General features: G+C 39.6%; 1 protein-coding gene and 1 long non-coding RNA gene across 3 annotated transcripts in view; one reads left to right on the top strand and one right to left on the bottom strand.

Annotated features, from left to right (window-relative positions):
* The window catches only part of ZZZ3 (zinc finger ZZ-type containing 3), a 66,641-nt gene that overhangs the window by 30,828 nt on the left and 15,617 nt on the right, over positions 1–20,196 (bottom strand). For both annotated transcript variants that reach the window (XM_031968854.1, XM_031968855.1), the window contains exons 2-3: positions 15,312–15,433; positions 6,266–7,800 (exon numbers count right to left, since the gene is read on the bottom strand). In XM_031968854.1, coding sequence (XP_031824714.1) covers positions 6,266–7,749 — 1,484 coding nt within the window. In that variant the 5' untranslated portion in view covers positions 7,750–7,800; positions 15,312–15,433. The remainder of the gene's footprint in view (positions 1–6,265; positions 7,801–15,311; positions 15,434–20,196) is intronic.
* LOC116423718 lies at positions 9,665–13,549 on the top strand. Its single transcript, XR_004234220.1, has 2 exons — positions 9,665–9,739; positions 13,063–13,549. It is a non-coding gene; the product is annotated as an uncharacterized LOC116423718 (long non-coding RNA).

The following is a 20,196-nucleotide window of genomic DNA, read 5'->3' as shown; positions in this document are numbered from 1 at the left end:
CAGAGGACATGTGGGGAGGCCCTGGAGGGGAAGGAACTTGGGAGAAGGATGAGGAGCCAGAACTGCCCCCACAGCCTCTCTGGGGAAGACCCAGGGCCAAAAACCAAAAAGCAGCGACAGCTCCCTCTCTTCATTACAACACACAATCTGTGCGGGAAAATGACTCTGATAAACCACTGCAATTTTAAATTTTGTCCAAAATGCTTTTTCTGGAGGAGGGAAAGGATTTATCATTTTAGAGCTATTTGCTTTGAGTGAAATCAAAAACATCTTGGACTTGGACGCCTTACCATTGGTCACGCCTCGCCTTACCATTGGTCACGCCTCGCCTTCCCTGAGGCGCTTTTAGGACCCGCTACCCACGACGTCAGCCCCCTGAAGCTGGCACCCCCCACTCCATGCTCCAAAAAGCTCTCTGGAGCCAAGGCCGGCTCTGAGCCCGCCACTTCCCACCCCAGCCAGTCTGTTACTTCAAGCTTGCCTCCACTGTAGTACATCTTATTACAGAGCACCGAGCTGGAGGACTTCTCCAGGAGCTGGTAGCTGCAACCACACACCTGAGGCACCGTGTCAGGAGGAGTGAGTCCTGGGAAAGAACATTCAACCCACAGGTATTAATTACCCAGGCAAGGGTTGCATGCTGAAGGACCAGGGTTCAAAATCCAGATGCCTTGGGAAGGCTACGTTGAATCTCTTTCTTCCTAAGGAAGCAACTCCACGGCCATTCACTCAGCGAGCGATCTGGCCCTGGCCCACCAGGTGCCCCTGCCCACACACCCTCAGCACAGGGGTTCCACCTCTGGGAGTCCTCATTCTCCCCCACCCTCAGACCTCTCAAGGTGACACTCCAGGCCCAGTCACTGCCAAAGTGCTCCTACCTCAGCTGTCTCCCTCCTTCAGCCCTTTACCATCAGGTGTGTGCCCTCAATGCTCCACAGACCTTCCCCTCAGACACCACGTGGCAGCTCTGCACTGAAAGCCGAGCTCTATCCTGATCCCTCAGACTACTGTCTTTTCCTCCAGGGCCCCCCTCCACTCTGTCCCCATTGCACCCAAGCAAAAACACCTTCTTCTCCAAACTCTCTTCAACAAAGAGACCAGCCACTCGCACAGTTTCAACCACCATTTCTATACGGGTGGTTCGCAAAAGTATCTCCCATCCTGCCTTTCTGAAGCTTCCTGCCGACTTCCCTTTGTCTCCCAGGAATTATCATGACTACCAGGCCTGCGCCCCAAAAACAAAAAAGGGAAAAAGACCCATGCTTATGAACACAGCCCAGCAGTTCTTTCTGTAGCAGCGAGGATCAATCGTGGTCCGTCACGCCTTAAGAAACAAGGACGGGGCATTGAAATGGAATCCGGGAAGACCTGCAGGAGCCGTGAAGCGAGCAGGAGAGCAGCAGCAGCACCGCTCTGCAAGGCCCAAGAACCGTAGCCAGCTCCGTAACCCACCAGGCTCAGGCCCGCCCACGAAGCGCGCTGCCCACCTCCTGGCAGCCGGCCGCCAGACTTCGTGCACAGAGGAAGAGCACTCTGCAGAACACGGCTACCGCAGGAATCTCTCAAGATGGACCATCCTTATTGGTTACAAGGGGATTGTTTTTCTTTAGTTTCCTCTCCCACCCCCAATGGAGGGGGGGAGAGAAGAAATGGGGGAAGGAAGTAAAGCAATTTCTAATCATTCAAAATGTTTTAATTCCTTAAAAAATAAAATAATTTTACGGATTTCAATGGACTTGATCAAAAATATCCAATTAATTTTTTTTTAACTACTTCTGAAACCTCCAAATTAATTTTTTGTTCTCAGTATTCAAAAGCAAATGGGGAAGAGGGAACTGGAGAGAGGGGGGAAACTGCTTATGAAACAAACAAAAAAACCATAAAAGGTAAAACAAGTATCAAATACTATCTATTCTATCTCTACAGAACTGGGCTCTTCTCCATTCCTGCCACGACCATCCAGTCCGACCCTTCAGCTGGCAGCATCCACTCACCCTTTCTGCCTCCCTCCAGTCCAGCTCGCACACAACTACCAGACTGCACACAACTACCAGACTGATCACCCTAACACACAAGGACAATTTTAAGAGAGCCCAGACTCCTCACGCAGGTATTCAACCCCTGCCCCAGTTCATTTTTCCTGCTATGGGGGCCATACTATTGCTGTAACACCGCTGTTCTCACACTCTGCCCCCAAGACTGGATGATCTCTCGTAATTCTTATGAGCCCAGATTCGCGTTAGAACTACCACTGCCATCACTACTGGCTTGCATTTACAAAAAGCTTTATATGTACTGATTTCATGTTATTGACTTGATGTCATTTTACAAATGAGGAAGCTGAGCTGCCTAGAAATTCAGAGGAATCCCAGGGTCACAGAGCCCTGCCGTCTACCTACTGAACCCCTCATTTTAGGTCCAAAGAGCTACAAAAAACTGTGCACACCCTCTGATCCAGCGATCCCACTGCCAGGTGTTGCAAAGACAGCCCCAAAGAGGGAAAAGGACCCATTTCCATACAAAAATATCCCCAGCAGCTCTTTTGTGGTGGCTAAGAATTGGAAACCAAAGGGACGCTCGTCAATGAAGGAATGGCTGAACAAGAGGCAGATGATTCTGATGGAATATTACCGTGCCATAAGAAACAATCAGCCTGGAAAGACTTAACGAACTGATCCAAAGTGAAGTGACCAGAACCAGCAGGCACACTAACAGCCACACTATATAAAGAGGAAGTGGGAAGACCTCGGCTCTTCTCAGCAATGCAACCATCTGAGCCAACCCCAAAGGAGCCAGGAAGAAACATGATGTCCTTCTCCAGAGAAGGAACTACAACCGAACACAGATTGAAGGGGGCAATTTTTCACTTTCTTTCGAGACTTTTTATACAAAATGACCAACATGGAAATGTTTTATACAATTGCACATATATAACCTATATCTGATTGCTTCGGCTCTCAAGGAGGAGGAACTCAAAACTTTAAACAAAAGTGTTAAAAAAAAAAAAAAAAAAAAAAAAAAAAACTTATTCACATATATATATATATATAGAAATAAAATCTTTAAAACCCTTGTTTTCGTTAAGCTACTTGTCATCCTCCTCTGATCGAGGGGGTGCTGGCTTTGGCATAATGGGCCAGATTCAAACCCCCATTTGTACTCTCTGCTACTTGGGTGAGCTAGACAAGTCATTAACCTCAAGGCTCAGTCTTCTCATCTGTAAAATGGCCCCTGCAGTGCTTTATAGCTCTAGATCTGTGGCTCCCTCCCTTTAAGAGCTGGGCTCTTTTCTAGACTGTTGACTACTGGTGTGCAACCAAGCATAACCTGAACAGTGGGAAGGATAATCTTACTGAGAAAACCAAGCAGCAAGAGCACCTAGGGGACAACTTCCCAAGTGTCCCTTTTACCTGTGCAATCACTAGTGATCCCCTCAACCACCACCCAGGCTCTTCCTGACTGCAAGCCTGGCACTCTGGCACCCTCCAGCAACCACTAGGTATGGATGAGACCAGTGACTTCCTGAAAGCTGGGGAAGACACAATACTCCCCATTTTACAGAGCAGTAAACCGAGGCATAGGACAGCAAACTAGCTTGCCAAGACGGAAGAAAAGAGCTCAGGGAATTCAGAATGGGTTGCCAAAAAATGGAAAAAAAAAAAATGAACAAAGATCCAAGAAGGGGAGAGCATCAAGGGGAGAGCATCCGGGGAGGATCTGCCGGTGAGTTCTAGCCATGCAGAGGCAAGGGACCTCTCTGGCCAGTCAGCCGACCAACCAAGGGGGCCAGGGGATCTGCTCTACTACAGCACAACAGGCTGGGTATTCCTTTAAACTAGAAAACTTTTCATAACCCTGAGGGCAGGTTTTTCATCCTGCATCAAAGCTTTGCACCATCCTTGGTCCAAGAAGAGGCTTTTTAAAGGCTCCCCAGGAGGATCCAGAGCCTGGTGAACTAGGCTACATAACAAGGTGCTCATGGAAGAAGCAAGGCCCTAGAGATGCCCAACGAAAAGCATCTCAAAACAAAATAATGACACTAAAATGTTGTTTCCTCTCCTTCTGGCTTGACTTTTTAAAAGGAAAGTACTCACCCCTGTCTCTGGAAGAAAAACCCAGAATGACCATCTTAGGCTAGAAACCAGAACAAAGCAGGGGGTCAAAGAATGAGCGCAGAAGTTGGAAGAAACAACCTTCCCCAGTAGCAGAGCTCACAGGGCTGCCCCAACCAAGCAGGGACAATGTTCTGACCTAGGCAGAAGAAAGGGGTGGGGGAGTGGGGAGGGAAAGCAACAAACAATGCTACCCTCGCCAGGGGTTTCTTGTCCCACTCGGTCTCTCTAGTCCCCTTCCAGAATGGCCGTAAGGGTTGTCAAAGTGTGTGCAGATCCCCAAGCCCTTAAGAGTGCACTACCCACCCTGTTCTGTAGGAGACAGCCATGGTTCCAAGGCTCCTGCTGCTCCTGAGACTACTCTGTAACTGGGAGTTTGTCACAGTGATTCTGGACCAGGTACTATGCACAAAAAGGCCACTTCCAAATGGTCTGCCCCTCAGACATCAGTAACTTCTTCTGCTCTGCAGTCTCACTCCAAAAACGCCTTGTGAGGCAATGTCCCAGCAAGAACAAAACTGGTTTTCGGAGCTTCCATCATATCCAGATTAGCTAATGGACATAACTTCTCCCTCCCACCAAACTCCATGACTTTGGTTCACTCTCCCTTAATTTTTCATTAAACAGAGTATATCTTTTTCAAATCTCCAAAATGCATACATTTCTATGTTTTCTCTTTCTGTATGAACATTACCCCAAGTGTTTTCTCTCTCCTACCAGTACTAGGTAAATGAGCATAATTATTAATCAAAATTTAATGGAAAGATCCCTTTTAAAAGGTAGGTAATTCAGTAAGGTATTAATATATTAATTAATTTGGGGAAAAACTGACCATACAAATTATTTAAAAGAAAATAAATTTTATCAAAAGGATATCAGTGAAAGCATAGACTCAGCAGAAAATCATTTTATTCTTCTCTCATCTTTTGGAAATTTTAAAGGTCTATCTAAGAAATCTGTGACTGACAATGATAAGTCCAATTACGATTCTTAATATAAAATCTTCACATTTTGGAATAATAGCAATAGTGTTAAAAATAAGGCCCTAATTAACCTCACACAGAAAAATAACGCTGAAAATACTACGACGATGAGGTCAGTAAAAAAAACCAGTGCTGAAATTCCCCATAAGCATGCTATAGATTTTGACTTGTTATGTCTGACAAGATGGATGTGAAGTTAAGATATAAGAAGGATTGTTTAATCTAACATACTGATAATCCCAGCAAGCCTCCCATTGCAAAGATTCTAAGCTCGACCTGGGAATCCTCTCAGTCGAAAGAATTAAAAAAGCCCACCTGCAAAAGTTTTGTTGTGATGCAATAAATATTAACTCCAGAAGCTAGAACATACAAGTTCTGTCACACTAAAGAGAATTTGCACATTTTACCTCATCCTGAGGGGAAAATTATCTATAACAACTTGTAGATGCCAAAATTCTTTCCATCCCATAATTACATCATCTATTTACACAGAACAAGTCCAGATCATCTGCACAGATGCCTAAAATAATTCTGTAAAAGGACAAAATTTACGGAAACTTGGGACCTTAAATATGCAGGATCCTAATTTCCAAGACATCCCAGGCAGGTGTATTCTGATAGGTTAGTAAGGCAAATAAAATTAGGCTCTTATGAAAATTGTGAGAACTTCTCAAAATATTAAGATGTGTATTTTACAAAGCTGTAATTACATTAATAATTAAAACCACTGTTATCAAGAAAGAGAAGAGATTATGCAAAAACTGTTTAGAAGTTATAACTGAGTTGAGAGCTAATCTGGGAAATTAAGAGAGGCTTTTTACAACAGTCTGATGCTGAAGGCCACAGAGCCTGCTAACCTTTCTAGAGAATGTCAGTCAGGCAAAAACAATTATGTGGGCATTTGAATAACTGAAGGAAGATCAGTGGTTTTTTAATGGGTTTAAGTGTCTTATCTTCAAACACAAACAAAACCAGGGTTGGAACATTCTTTCCTCCTTCAGAGCCCCATTACATACCAGCCCACATGCTACAGGGATACAGGGATACAGGGGAGTGGCGGGATCACTACGATAAGGCTCTGGGCCTAGTTCTACTGGAAGCCCTCTAGCCTAGGTGGAAGTGGGAGATGACAAAGCAAGCAGAATTCACGGTTACCATGGTTACACATACTCTTTGTTGTGTTTCAATGCCACATGATCTGACTCAAAGTAATAGACGTCAGGTTCGTCCTCGTCCTCCTCTGGGGCTCGCAGGGCAGCATTCTCTTTGGCGGGCGCCACATACCCAGGAGGGAGGCTGGCCTCTGGGGCTGGCGATGCAGGGTGGCAGCTCGTCCCCTTTCCGCTCTGCGGTGGTTCCTCGGAGGCCGTGGGAGAACCACTGACGTTAACACCAAGAGAGAGATTCTTTTCTGCCAGACTAAGGCGGTTCTCCTCCATTTGTCCATTTTCTCTACAAGGAGAGTTATTTTTGGTGGGACTCCCTTTGCTTGGGGCAGCCCTCCGAGGTGACGTGCGCAACGTGTAGCGGTGCTCTTGGGGTTCGGACAAAGAGGTCATCGGGGTGGAGACACAGTCTGAGACAGAAGCAGGGGCGGACTCCACTGTGGGAGGAACCGGAGCAGGACTGGCCCCGCCAGGGCTGCTGGTGTTCTCATGACCCGGCTGCGCACGGGAGGCGCTGTCTCCTACCACATCTACCTCCTCCTCAGAATCCCTTACAGACGGCTGAATTTCAAGCAAGGGCGCCGGCGCCGGCTCGGGAGGCAGGTCCTCCGCGGGCTCCTCACGCAGGTGGGCAGCTCCTAGTCTGTGGTCCTCCAACTTGACCTGCACTTGTGAATTTGTGCAAGGCACATTATGGTCTACGAGACTCTCTTCTTTCCTACTCTCAAGCAAATAGGAGGAATGGGAACCTGAATCCCCATTTTCAGCTACCGACTGTTCCTGCAGCATACAGGAAGCAGGACTGTTCTGTTTGGGGTTGCCGTCAAGCTGACAGTCATCACAGTGGAGAACAGCAGAGTCCCTGTCGTCAACCCCATTAAAAGCTCGATAGCCTGTGATTTCTGCGATGGCAGCGGCGCTTGGGGAAGAGTCCCCACTGGCATTCACCTTTTTAATTTCCCTTTTCTCACAATCATCCAGTAGAAGGCATCGACAAGCTCGTTTAGCCCCTTGGGAATCAGCACCATTGTCCACTGCGGAGCGACTCCGCTCTGGTGAGCTCTCCTTGTCGGCTTTCGTAGGGGACTCTTCCTCTGAGCTGCTCAGGGCCTCTGAGCGGAGGCAGCGCTTCAAACGCTTGAAGATGGGGGAGGCCGCATCGCTGGGCCTCCTCTCACAGTTTTCTGGAGCGTGTTTCTCAGCATTATCCTTTTCTGAAGAAGAAAGTCCTCTTTTCCTTGGGCTTACCCACAGCTCTCGAGTACCCGGCTGCCTCAGATCAGCGGCCCGTCCGCTGTTAGCCCCCTTTGGAGTTTGCACAGACTCTGGTCTCTTCTTTGGTGATCTGGAGCGGACTTGACAATGGGGAGATCCTTCTTCAGGGTGAGCAATGCTACGATTCCTTAAAGTTCTACCACAAAAAGTTTCATCCAAGCCGTTTAACCCCACTGTAGATCTTGTGACACGAGTAGATCGAGAAGCAGCCATACTATGGCAAATCCCTAAATTACGGTCATCATGATCCACTCATTGGGAAACCTTCAAAAATGTAAACAAAATAATGAGAAACAGGTCATAGTTAATATATCCACAACGATCATATTTAAAGTTTAAACTTTTAAAATGGAAGTTCAACTAACATTAAGTTATCAGGTTATATTTAAAAAAAAAAAAAATCACAAAAAAAAAAAATCACTCAATATTTCCAAGTAGATCTACAAAGGCAATGAGTTGAGTGTTCCCCAAAAGTTGTGTATGTGTGTGTGTGTGTGTGTGTGTGTGTGGAGGGTTTAATGATAAAATTAGACATTATTCCAGACTCATTTTACCATCATCTTGAATTTATACAATAAATTACAATTATTGTTATTCTAAAATGTTCTAAATCAGTTTTCATCTGTCCTTATAATAATCCTGTCAGAGAGGGATTCTTGCACTTTTCAATTCTCCCTTATTAAAAATGAGTTACAAGTCAAATCCCATTACAACGAATTCCCATGCAGCATCTAAAAAAATTTCTTCCCTATTCCAGTAGAATTTTGTTGCAGTTAGGTGGTTAGAAATCACATTCCTGGCCTGCAGTGGTTAGAAGCAAAATTGCAAGTTCCATGTCTGCAAACCGGACAGATAATTAGCAAGTAAAGAGAAGCCCTCCAAAGACAAAGACAGAAGTCCCTGAAGCCGACAGTCATCTGATTTCAAGATACAATAAAACGTCCCCTATCTGTCCCTTGAATTTCTAAAGTTCCTGAATCTTTTGCCACTGTGGTTCTCGTTTGGGCCAGTGTTGGGTAGGAGGAGCACCAGGAAAAGCCAGTTCCTGGAGGATCCATCTCAGACCACTATCCTGTACAACAGCATAACTTGCTTAGGGACACTTCCATTTCTTCTGTATGATTTTTCTGTGGTGCATTGAAGATTTCCACCCCTCAATAGAAGACAGAAAGAGGGAGAGACAGAGGTCTCTTTTTTTCCTACAAAGTTTCCAAGTACTTGAGAGTAACTTTAAACCACTGAAAATAAGAACTGTATCCATAATACAGTTCCCTCCTCCCCCAAACTAACCAAACTAACTGCAGAAAACCCAAGTATCAACACATATTAAGCACTTCCAACATGCCAGGCACTGTACAAAGTGCTGGTACCGTGTTGTTGAATAGGATACAAATGGGAACCCTGTTAAAAACAGAGAAAAGCCCTGAAAAAGACATGCACACAAATTTTGTAAACTTTTTTTTTGTGAAATATGGTATAGATTTTTTCACTAAAGTTTGGTTTGGAGAATGTTAAAAGCTCCCACAGAAGTACTATTGGAATTACATTCACAGCAGTTACTCCCCGATACAAATTATAGTACCTTTTTTTTTTTTTTTTTTTTTATTAAATTTGAATTCCACTGTTAACAAATCCATAGTGCATTGTTATCTTAAGCATGGCATGGAAAGATATTCCATATAATATCCTATATTGCTACTTATTATAATGGGATCCAATCTGTAATTCCTTTTTGCTTAATGTTTGGATCGGTAGCATCAAAATTATGATAATTTCATGAAAAAAGAAATGATGGTAAACTGGTAATTTCAAAGAAGGGGGGAGATAGAGGAAAGAAAAAAAAAATTCAAAATAACAAATTTTCTTCATAAGGCCATGTATGAAACTCTTTAACCTAAAGTTAATAGATGTTAGAAAATATTAAAAGCAAAAAGATACAAAGTAAATATAGCATTAAACTTAAGCTTCAATTACAAAACCAAAGGCAAATATTCACAAATAACACTGCAATACTACAGTGGCTAAAATTCTACAAATTCATAGAAAAGTATCTAGTAATCTCATTAATTATATTTTTAAGCTAATGCTAATACATGTTAACTATCATAATCCTATCCTTCAAATTATAGATGGCTGCCTTGCCAAGCATCTGAACTAGAAAGAAATTCTATGTTTACACTGCCTCAAAGATACAGTATTTCAGGTGAGAAAATAAGATCATTACTATTACAAACACAGAGTTAAGTTTCTATCCCTAATTCTAGATTCTCAAAAATCTGATTATTCTCTGCCATAAATTCTCTGAGGTAAAGCATTTTTATTTCTCAACCAATCCAGATTCAGGAGCATATTTAAATATTTGATAAAATAATTTCTATGTAATATCTCTTTTTGGTCATTATTTACTAACACTGATTCAAAGACTTAAAAAATTACACTAAATACTGTATCTTCTAAATGCTTAAAAGCATCTCTATTCTCAAAATTCTGTGACAGACTGTGCTACAAATAAAAACAAGATCTTATCATTCTGTTCAGTACAGTCAACACAATGCATTCTGCTCTATATTCTCTTGCCTTATTACAAGGCTTCAGTGTGATCACAACTTTAAATCTGGATTTCATCCTAATTTCATATGAAAATCATATTTCTTGCAATTAGCAAAAAGATTATAATAAAGTTGGGATCTGACAAGCTAAGAAAACTTAAAAAGAATGTGCCCATCAAGGCCAGAAAAGGTTTCCATTAAATGCATATGCTAATCACATATAAATTACATACAAAATAGCTAAAAGCTTTTTTTTTTAATAAAGATAACAATCTCCCTCTTATTCTTCTTTCATTTTCACTCTCTAGATCCTCACCAAAAAAACACGGATAAGGAATATAAGGTTACATTTATGGTGTCAAAGACTAAGGTCAAACATCTCAGAGCCAAGGCGTAAGATTCACCCTCAACCACTAAGAACTGCTATATATTGATTGCCAAGTCCAACAGATTGGGCAGGGAGGGAGCTCTCTCATATCCACTGGGTAGAACAGTTGGGGTGACTGAAGGAATTACAGAGAAACATCAGGCATTAAGGAACATTACTGGTTAAACTCAAACAAGTTTAACCGGCAACATTTCAGCCCAACTTCCAAGAATTAGGAAGGAGCACTTGTGGCAGAAGGCTGCCCATGCTCCTGCAGGAAGCTATCGCTATGGAACTAGAAACATGCACAGCACTAGGCCACAGAGGACCATTATCTGGCAAAAGAAACAAGGATGACACTCAATATGGAACCAAATTCAGACTAAAGCTCTTTACTGATAAGACTAAGGGAAGTATACTTGACATAAACAGAGAGACAATTCCCCAAATTTCCAGCTTGCTGCAGAACATATCAGAGTTAGTCTGTAAAACCTGGGCTGGCCCTCAGCCATTTGAAACTGTTTCTTACTTTGTTATTTTTAATTGTTCAATACCTCTCCATAAAGGTGTATTGTATTTTTGCTTTTCTCTGATCTAAAAACAGAATTCCAAAACTTTCAGGAAGTATTCCTATTGCCATCTGTTTCTAATTCCAACTCCAGTATGATTGCCACTTTAGCCCATAAAGGTAAATTCCCAAATGAAATGGAAACATGTTGATTCCAGCTCTCATAACCAGTACCAAGATTATCATCAGGTGGAAGCAGGAAGAACATGGTAAAAATTTGTCAAAATAGGGAATCGTTGCCAAAAATCACAAACTGCAAGACAAATTTAAAAAAAAAAGTCATAGAGAGTACTCTTGGTATAAACTTTGAAACAAGCTATGAAAGCTCAAGAAACAGATGGTGAGTAACAACTAAAAGACAACACTTAGCTGTTTTACCTCCAACTCCAAGATCACTCAAAGTGATACTGATTATTAATTGTGATTTGGGAGAAAGCTTATACAGGCTGAATTATATCAAGTGAACAATAGTCAGTGATGCAGTTTAGGAAACCTGCTTTCATATTTGTGAAGACAGAAAAGTGGAAAAGAAGAAGGATCTGGAGAAGGGTTCCAAGACTGGTTGCCAATAAAATGAAAAGATTTAGGCCAATTTTTCCACTAGAAAAACAAATTCAAAACCTAGAGAACATGTAGATCTCTTGCACCATTCTTTAAATAAGAAATTACTCAGGCTGAACCACGTGATCACCTATTACATTATCTGCAAGGAATAACTGAAAAGTTATTTTTCTAAGTGTCTACCTCTGCAATACAGCAGTGAATTCCATCTTCCAACAAGCATAAGCACTTGGTTTTATTTCAAGGATCACTCCCATGCTCTCAACTAAAGATCAAAAGCAGAATATAGTAGCCCCAGCAACGGATTTGGCTAGGGTTAGAAGCTCCCTGTTATCAGAAAAAGAAATAATTCCTAAAAATTAACTCATCATTTGTACTACACATCTTTAATAGACAAGGTGTTAAACAATCAAAATAATCATAAACTTAGATTTCTACAACCAAATTGTCATTTTCTATTTAACAGAACTGAGAAGCCATATATGCTAATATGACTTTCTTTAGTAATTCAAAAGATGTAGATACTATCTGCAGCCTTCTACAAAAAGGCATATCGATAACTTATTGGTATAACCAAAGAACTATCACTTGAGGAAAAATCATCTTTTTAGAAAAGCTATTTTGCTATGCTGAAGGATTTGGATCCATAACAGAATAAAATTCAGGCTTCAGTGATTGAAACTTTCCATTTCAGCCAAAAGGCAATTAGAACCTTTCAAATTCTCTTATTTAAAAAAAGAAATCAATTTTTGAAACATGTCAACTAATGCCCTTGCTAAGGGGTAAGAGAAAACTATCCACAAGATAAGCTCTTCAGAAAATTTCCCAAAGTGTACACATGATTTCATAGACAAAATCACTTATAAATGACTATTAGTATCAAGAATGCTAAATGACAGATTATACCATCATTTATTCAGAAACCACTAATCCCTAAACAAAGTTAGACATGTAAGATCACCTTGCAACAGCTTTCTATGTGAATCTGAGGTCACTTTCAGTCAAAAAAATCACTATTTCAAGATAAAAATGTACTAGGGCACTCAGGTCACTTAGAGGCAATTAACAGCTATTCTAAGATCCAAATGTACTTTCTTCCTAGAAAGTACCATGAAAGCAACAATTTTTTAATATCTTGAAATGAGGACTGTCCATCACAAGATAAACATGGACAGGAAAATCCAATTAGGCAGGTTCAGAACTGAATATAACGCAACAGAAAGAGTATCCACAAATGCATTGATGGATGCTCCAGAAACATGATTAGAATCCAAAGACTTGGATTTAAGCCCTAATTTGGCCATTAATGAATGTGACTTAACTGCTAGGCCTCTTGTTTTACCCCATAAAAAGAGGGCTTATGATCTCTTCCTGTTCTAGAAGGATAATCCTGTGGCACTCCCTTAAGAGATTGTGGTGGCAAAAGGGCTATCCTCCTTAGCTTGTAGCTTCTATCATTTTTATCACTTTCAAATTTACAGATGACCTGAAGCTGGGAAGGAGAGTGAAGATGCCAAGTGACGGAAACTTAAATTGTTAATCATGATAACTCCTGGGTCAAGTTTGACAAGATAAAATTTAATACAGGTAAACATAAAAGTCCTGTATTGGCTTTCAAAACCAACTGCACATACCCAAAGAGAAGCTGTGGCTAGAAAGACACGGGATGTTTGGGAGGCCGCAAATTACAAAGCTGCTTATTAAACTGAGAGTTTACAAGTCAACAACATGAGTATTTGGCCAAGTCTCGTAATTTTGCTGGTGATAATCTTGTACCAATGGAGGTCAATAAGTGTTGAATGATTTAAAGTTTTAACAACTGCCTAAGATTAGGTTGATTTCCCTAAGTCAATCCCTATATGACAGAGATGAGAGCTGAGAGATCATGCTGTTGTCAAGGATGGTGTTCCATTTATACCAACCCTATGTCAAGAGTATGATATGGTATATAATACAAGGCAGTATCAAGATGCAGAAAAAAATATATTGCCCAGAGCCTGGGGAAGAGAGACTCTTGCTACAGCCTTCCCCAACTGTACTACATCACCAGTAACCAGGGTGGAGCCTGGAGTCAGGGAGACCTGATTTGGAATTAGCCCACTGGATACTTACTAGCTAAGTAACTCTGGACAAGTCATTTAAGCTATCTGCCTCAGTTTTCTCAAGTACCAAACAGAGGTAACAGCAGCACCTGGCTCTCAAAGTTGTTGCAAGGATAAGATGAGCTTATCTATTGGTAAAAGTGCTGAGCACAGTTCTGGCACATAGTAGGCCCTACATAAATGTTTCTTCCTTTCCCTTTCCTCGCTTCCCATCACAAGATGAAGCATCCAAAATCAGTGCATAAAAGAACAGGGTAAGAAACAGGAACATTAAGCCCAGAGAAAAGACAACATGGCCATGAGCATAGCATTAAATACTGGAAGAAGAAGAAGGTTTGCACAAAAGTGAAATTAAGACTCCATCTTCTTAGCCTTAGCAGACACAAAGTAGAGGAAGGCAGATCTGTAGTCAACACAGAAAGAACTATGCTCACAACTAGAGCATTCAAAAATGAAAGAGACAGCCACTCCACGGCCCACCTCCAACTCCAAGGCCAGGTCAGGCACAGGCTCATTTCACATATCTTAGTCTCTCACTCCCCTTCAAAATGTACACCTGCAAGGTCATCATAGCTTCAAGGCGAGTAAGATCTCCATCAAAAATGTTGTCTACATTTCACTTTCATGACAAGCAAATTAACAAGACATGCCAATATCAGAGAAAATTTTAAAACTTTCTCAAGTCTGCCAAAGCACAAATTGTCAGGGACAATGTAGGAGCGTTACTTAATAAGTGCTTTACTTTGCCAGTACTGTCTCTTTCTAAGGTAAGGAAGAAAGACATTTTAGAAAGATTTTCAAAAAATATAAGAAATGAGAGGTTATTTTTCCTGAGTTATTTGACCACAAATGTCAAATAATTGGGGAGGAAGACAAGGGGAACTTTTCCAAAAGAACTGGGTTGATCCAAGTTGAAATTTATGATTTCTTTGGCTGTCAATCATTTCAGAGGTAGAATTCTAATATATGACCCTAAAGAAGAGATAAATCAATAGTTGACCTTGGGGATACATCTAGAATTAAAGTTATTATTTTTAAAAGTTGATCAAGAGAATTATCACTTCCCTTATTACACAGAAAAGTGAATACTCTTTGAATTCTAAAAGTTGGTTCATTTTAAGCCTAGCCCTCAAAATGTATATCTGATAAACCAATGTGCTGCTATTAGAGCTAAGGAGAAAAGAATTAGGACTCAAGACTTGCCCCATAGAACTGCTCTAAAGCCACCTAAAAATTCTCACCAAGAAAAGTCTTAGACAGGTTAACTGTCTAGTTACAGAAACTATAATTGTATTTAAGCTAAGTTAATATTTGGCGGAAAAACAAAAAAGATCCAAATGCATGGGCAGGGGGGAGGGGAAAGAGGTGTTATTCCATTTCACAGGTGGAGAAGAAAGGATTCAGTATTTTCCAGTGTCTCTCAGGACAAAACAACCACAGGAGAACCTTATGTCTTCATTCTAGCATGCAATTCTGTAATTTAATGACCCTGCCTCATTTCAACAATGTACTCAACCAAGAAATGGCCTCCACAGATATATTCATTACACACAAGTCTATCTTAAATTTTCAATTAATCATTTCTACTAATGAAGCCCAGAAAGTATTAAAAGTCCTATTTTTCTTACCTTTGGACAAGTGCTTCACTTAGAACATGATTCCCAGACTTCTGGATTTATCTGTATCATCATTGTTAATGTCCACGTTATCATATTGAAATTTCAGTTTCTTATTTATGGAGTTATGATTTCTGTGAAGAAAAATCACAATAAAATTACTCATTACTAAAATTACTAAAAAAAAATGTCATTTTATAATGATATATGGAGAAAATAATCATAGTGCTTAACATTTACATAGCACGCTATCTTTGACAAAATTTACAAATATGATTTTTTTGCAGCTGCCTACAAAATAGAGATTGTCTTTCTATTGGGGCTGAATGGAAATAAAGTGAATTTAAAAAGTACTAAAAGACCTCTCATTATAAACACACAGGCATAAATTTTTGTAGCTCAATGAAATGTGGGGGAGGAAATACCTTTTAAAAATATTTTTAATTGGAAACACAAGGTTTTGCAAGAGCGAATGCTGAAAACTACCTATGCAAATATTTTGAAAATATGAAGCTAAAAATACATATATTTTCATATAAATTATACACATACACACACACTTAAATTCCAAACTCTCCTTTCTGACCTCTAATACAGTCTTCTGGGTTTGGTTTTTTTTTTATTGGCAGTTTATTACCATGTGCCAACTGTGCCTAGGGGTGAGAATAAACCAAGCCCCTGCACTCAGGAAGGTTTCAGTCTGTTGAGACAATATGCAAACAATAACACAAACAAGATCTACATGGGATAAACCAGGGAAACTCTCAGAGGGAAGGCATGGAGAGGAAAGGCCTCCTGCTCATGATGAGTTTAAATCATAGTGAGATTTGAAGTCAGAAGGCAGAGGTGAAGAGAAAGAATCCTATAAAGAATTATCAGAGTAAAATAATTTACGTTTTATGCAAGAAATCTTATGAACCTATAACCTTTTCAAAAGTTTATTAAAAATGGATTGTGTAGATGCTTTGGATTATGTGTAGAGAGAAACAGGGCTAACTACTACCACATAATCGCTTGAAGGTTATCTTTTTTAAGTTCTATGGAGAAGAGCATTATGCACAATGCATTACAATGCCAGGAAACCTTGGGTTCAAGTCCAGTCTCTGGCTCAAATGATTATAATTTGCCCTGAGTTACAAAATTTCTCAATACCCTAGTTTAGCCTCCAAAATCATAAATTGCAAAAGAAATATGGCATTTGCTCAATATGAAATCATAAAACTAGATCCTACCTTCTCACACTCACCTCAACCCCTAGAACAGAAAACGACTGATTTTCATATTTCTTTTAAAGTACAGAAGAATGACTTTATAAAACACTGATGAATTTCTAAGTGATTTTGTCTTTCCCAATGGACTATATCTTCAAAATTATTTACAGAGAATGGCAAGGAAACGGAAATTGAGTGCATTTGCATCATTTGGGGAATGGCTGAATACTTTATGGAGTATGAATGTAAAGGAATATTATTGTTCCATAAGAAATGATGAACAGGCTTATTTCAGAAAGGCCTGGAGACACACATACAAATTGATGCTAAATGAAGTGAATAGAACCAAGAGAACATTGTACACAGCAACAAGATTATATGATGATCAATTCTGATGAACTCAGTTCTTTTAAAGAATGAGGTGATTCAAGGCAATTCCAATAGAGTTGTGATGGAGGTCCAGAAAGAAGACAGTGGGGAACGAGTATGGATCACAACATAATACTTTCACCTTTTTTGGTGGTGGTAGTGTTTGTTTGCTTCTAAGTTTTTCTTTCTCATGCTTTTTATTTCCCCCTTTGATCTAAGTTTTTCTTGTACATCATGACAAATTTGAAAATATGTTTAAAAGAATTGCACAGGTTTAACCTGTAGTAGATTGCTTGATGTCTGGGTGAGGAGGATGGGGGGGAGAAAAAATTGGAACATGAGGTTCTGCAAAGGTAAATTTTGAAAACTATCATGTGTTTGGGGGAAAAAAACTACTAAAAAATTTTTGAATAAATAATTTACAAAGATAAATGGAGAAGAAAGTTGCTTTACAATTTGAAAAATACTTGAATACATAGAATTTGAGATGTTCAAGATAATCTATTCCAAACCACTTTTCAATTGAGGCAACTGAGATTCAAAAGAAGTTGACTCATCCAGGGTCACTTAGGTAAGAAAAGAAGAGCTGGAAGATCAAAGCTTAGCCTTCTAATATAGCACAATGTTCTTAATTGATTAACTCAATTTTACCTCTCCTCTACTCATTAAGAGGTCATGTAAAGTGACTGCACACCAATGAGCTAAGATTCACATATAAAAAATACTAGGAACTGAAAAGTCATGCAACTATATCCAAATCTCACACAACAAATCCTCAATCTTAGACATTTCTTCACCTTATTAACCAATCTAATTTTTATTGGTAGAGATGAGAATAGCAAGTGGAGTTTATTTTATACTTGCTTTGGAACATCAGCTCCTTTCAAGCAGATACTGTTCCATTTTTATGCGTATGTCCCCAGAACTATGTTAGCATTTTGTTCACTAATTGACTTGAGAGAAGTCTCCCAGGAGAATTACTGATTTTCCCAGTCTTTCCATACCAACAAATGGAATTAAAACTATTCAGTAACCACTAATTAAAAGCCAGTGATATTTGTTTCAAACCCAACTGTTCTGTCCATATACTCATGAGCCCATTTCGGATTTCCTTGGCAAAGATAAAATGGTTTGCCATTTTCTTCTACAGCTCCTTATGGATTAAAAAACAGAGGCAAACAGGGTAAAATGACTTGTCCAAGATCACACAACTACTAAGGGTCTGAGGCCACATGTCAACCAAGGTCATTCTGACTCCAGCCGTGGCACTCTACTACACTCACTTAGCTGCAGTATTGAACCTTATATAGAATCTTAAGATTTCATATATTTAGAGTTTGAAACAACAATAACAACAATAATCTTGAAGCTTATTTCTAAATCCAGGTATTCTTGAGTTCCTCTTATTAAGTTCCCATAGTTCCTAGAATTAGCAGGGAAGCTGAACCAGCTCAAACTTTACTAATCCTCCACTGTGTTCCAGAATTCATTTATTACATATTTCCAACATAAGCGTGCATTCCAAATGCTATATACAGACATTCCAGAGCAGGTCCCAAAAAATGTTAAATATTGTTGTTAACATTTCACTTCAGTCTAAAAAAAAAAAAAAATTACCTATAGTTAATGAATCCTTACAAATGACTTTTCTAGAAACGTACCAAAAAAGCAAGCCATCCAAATCCCATCCCTCATAACTTCCTTGTTTGTTCCTTCCCACAGAGCTCTGCTTGTTTTCATGGGCTAATAAAATTCACTTGATATTCAAACATTCCTAAAGCCAATCCAAGAACCATTCTTACCAGCAAAGAATTACTTTTCTTAATCCTGTGTTTCTAACACTGGTACTTCTGTGCTAGACTCTTAACAGTTCAGATTTGTGTTAGCATGATACATAAAAGACTGTCTCCAAGGAAGTCAGGAAATGGAATAAAAAGTTACAAGTAATGCAAAAAAAAATATTTATAGAGAAATAAAATTGTGAAAATCATTTCTAAGAGTTGTCACATGAAACTTGAATATTTAGCAATTACCACAGTACCTGTAACAACTGAAGAGTTTAAAGGAAAATTGCATAATTATAAAGAATCTTTAAGACCTAACATCCTATTAAAAAAAAAAAATCCATGTTGATGTTTAAGCAGTAATAACAACACAAGGCCAGTATGGAAACAAACACCTTAACTAGGAAATAATGAAAGGAGAAAAGAAAACAGTTAATTTTGCTTTTAAGAACCTAACTACAACCAACTTCAAAGCTTCTCTGAGACCCTTACAACGCTCGCTAAGAAACAGATACACAGTATAACTAAATGCCTCTTGAAAAACATTGCTTATTAGGATCTGAGTTCTAATATGGGTCTCAAATACATACTAACAGTGTGGTCCTGGACAAGTCACCCCATTTTATTTATCTTAGTGTCCTCATCTGTTTTCCTGCCATTTTATCACCAGCGTTTAACACAGTGTCTTAATGTCTATTGACTGACTGATTCCCTCATATTCCAACCTTGCTTTAAAAAAATCAATAAGGATAATAATAGCTGGCACCTACAACATGCCAGACATTATCTGATCCTCACAACCACCCTGGGAGTCTTCATTCTACAATTAAAGAACCAGAGGCAAGCAGAAATTAAGTAACTTGTCCAAGATTACAGAACTACTAAGTGTGGGGGACTGATTCCAGGCCCAGTGCTTTGGGTAATATGATGACCACTATCTGCTCCCAAAAAAGTAACAGTAGATAAATGTAACAGAATATTACTGTTTATTAAAAAATGATGAGCAGGATGATTTCAGAAAAGCCTGCAAAGACTTAATGTGAACTGATGCTGAGTGAAGTGAGCAGAAGCAGGAGAATATCATACACAGTAACAGCAAGATTATGGTGATGATCAAGTGTCAAAGACTTAGCTGTTCTCAGCAACAGTGATCCAAGACAATTTCAATAGACTCTGGATGGAAAATGCCATCTACATCCAGAGAGAAATTTATGGAGCATAAATGTGAATCAAAGCATACTATTTTTACTTTTTTTTTAATTTGCTTTTTCTCTCGTGTTTTTCCATTTTGTTCTGATTTTGCTTTCCTAAAATGACTTATATGGAAATATATTTCAAATAATTATTCATGTATAACTTATACCGGATTGTTTGCTGTCTTGGGGGGAGGGGAGAAAGAAGGGAGGGAGGAAAAAATTTGGAACTTAAAATCTTACAAAAATGGATGTTGAAAACTATCTTTACATGTCATTGGAAAAATAAAATATTCAGAGGAAAAAAAAGAAATGAACATTTTTAACTTCTATCAGATTG

This window comes from Sarcophilus harrisii, chromosome 4 (assembly GCF_902635505.1).
Source record: "Sarcophilus harrisii chromosome 4, mSarHar1.11, whole genome shotgun sequence".
NCBI lineage: Eukaryota > Metazoa > Chordata > Mammalia > Dasyuromorphia > Dasyuridae > Sarcophilus > Sarcophilus harrisii.
This window is presented reverse-complemented; position numbering and strand designations above follow the sequence as displayed.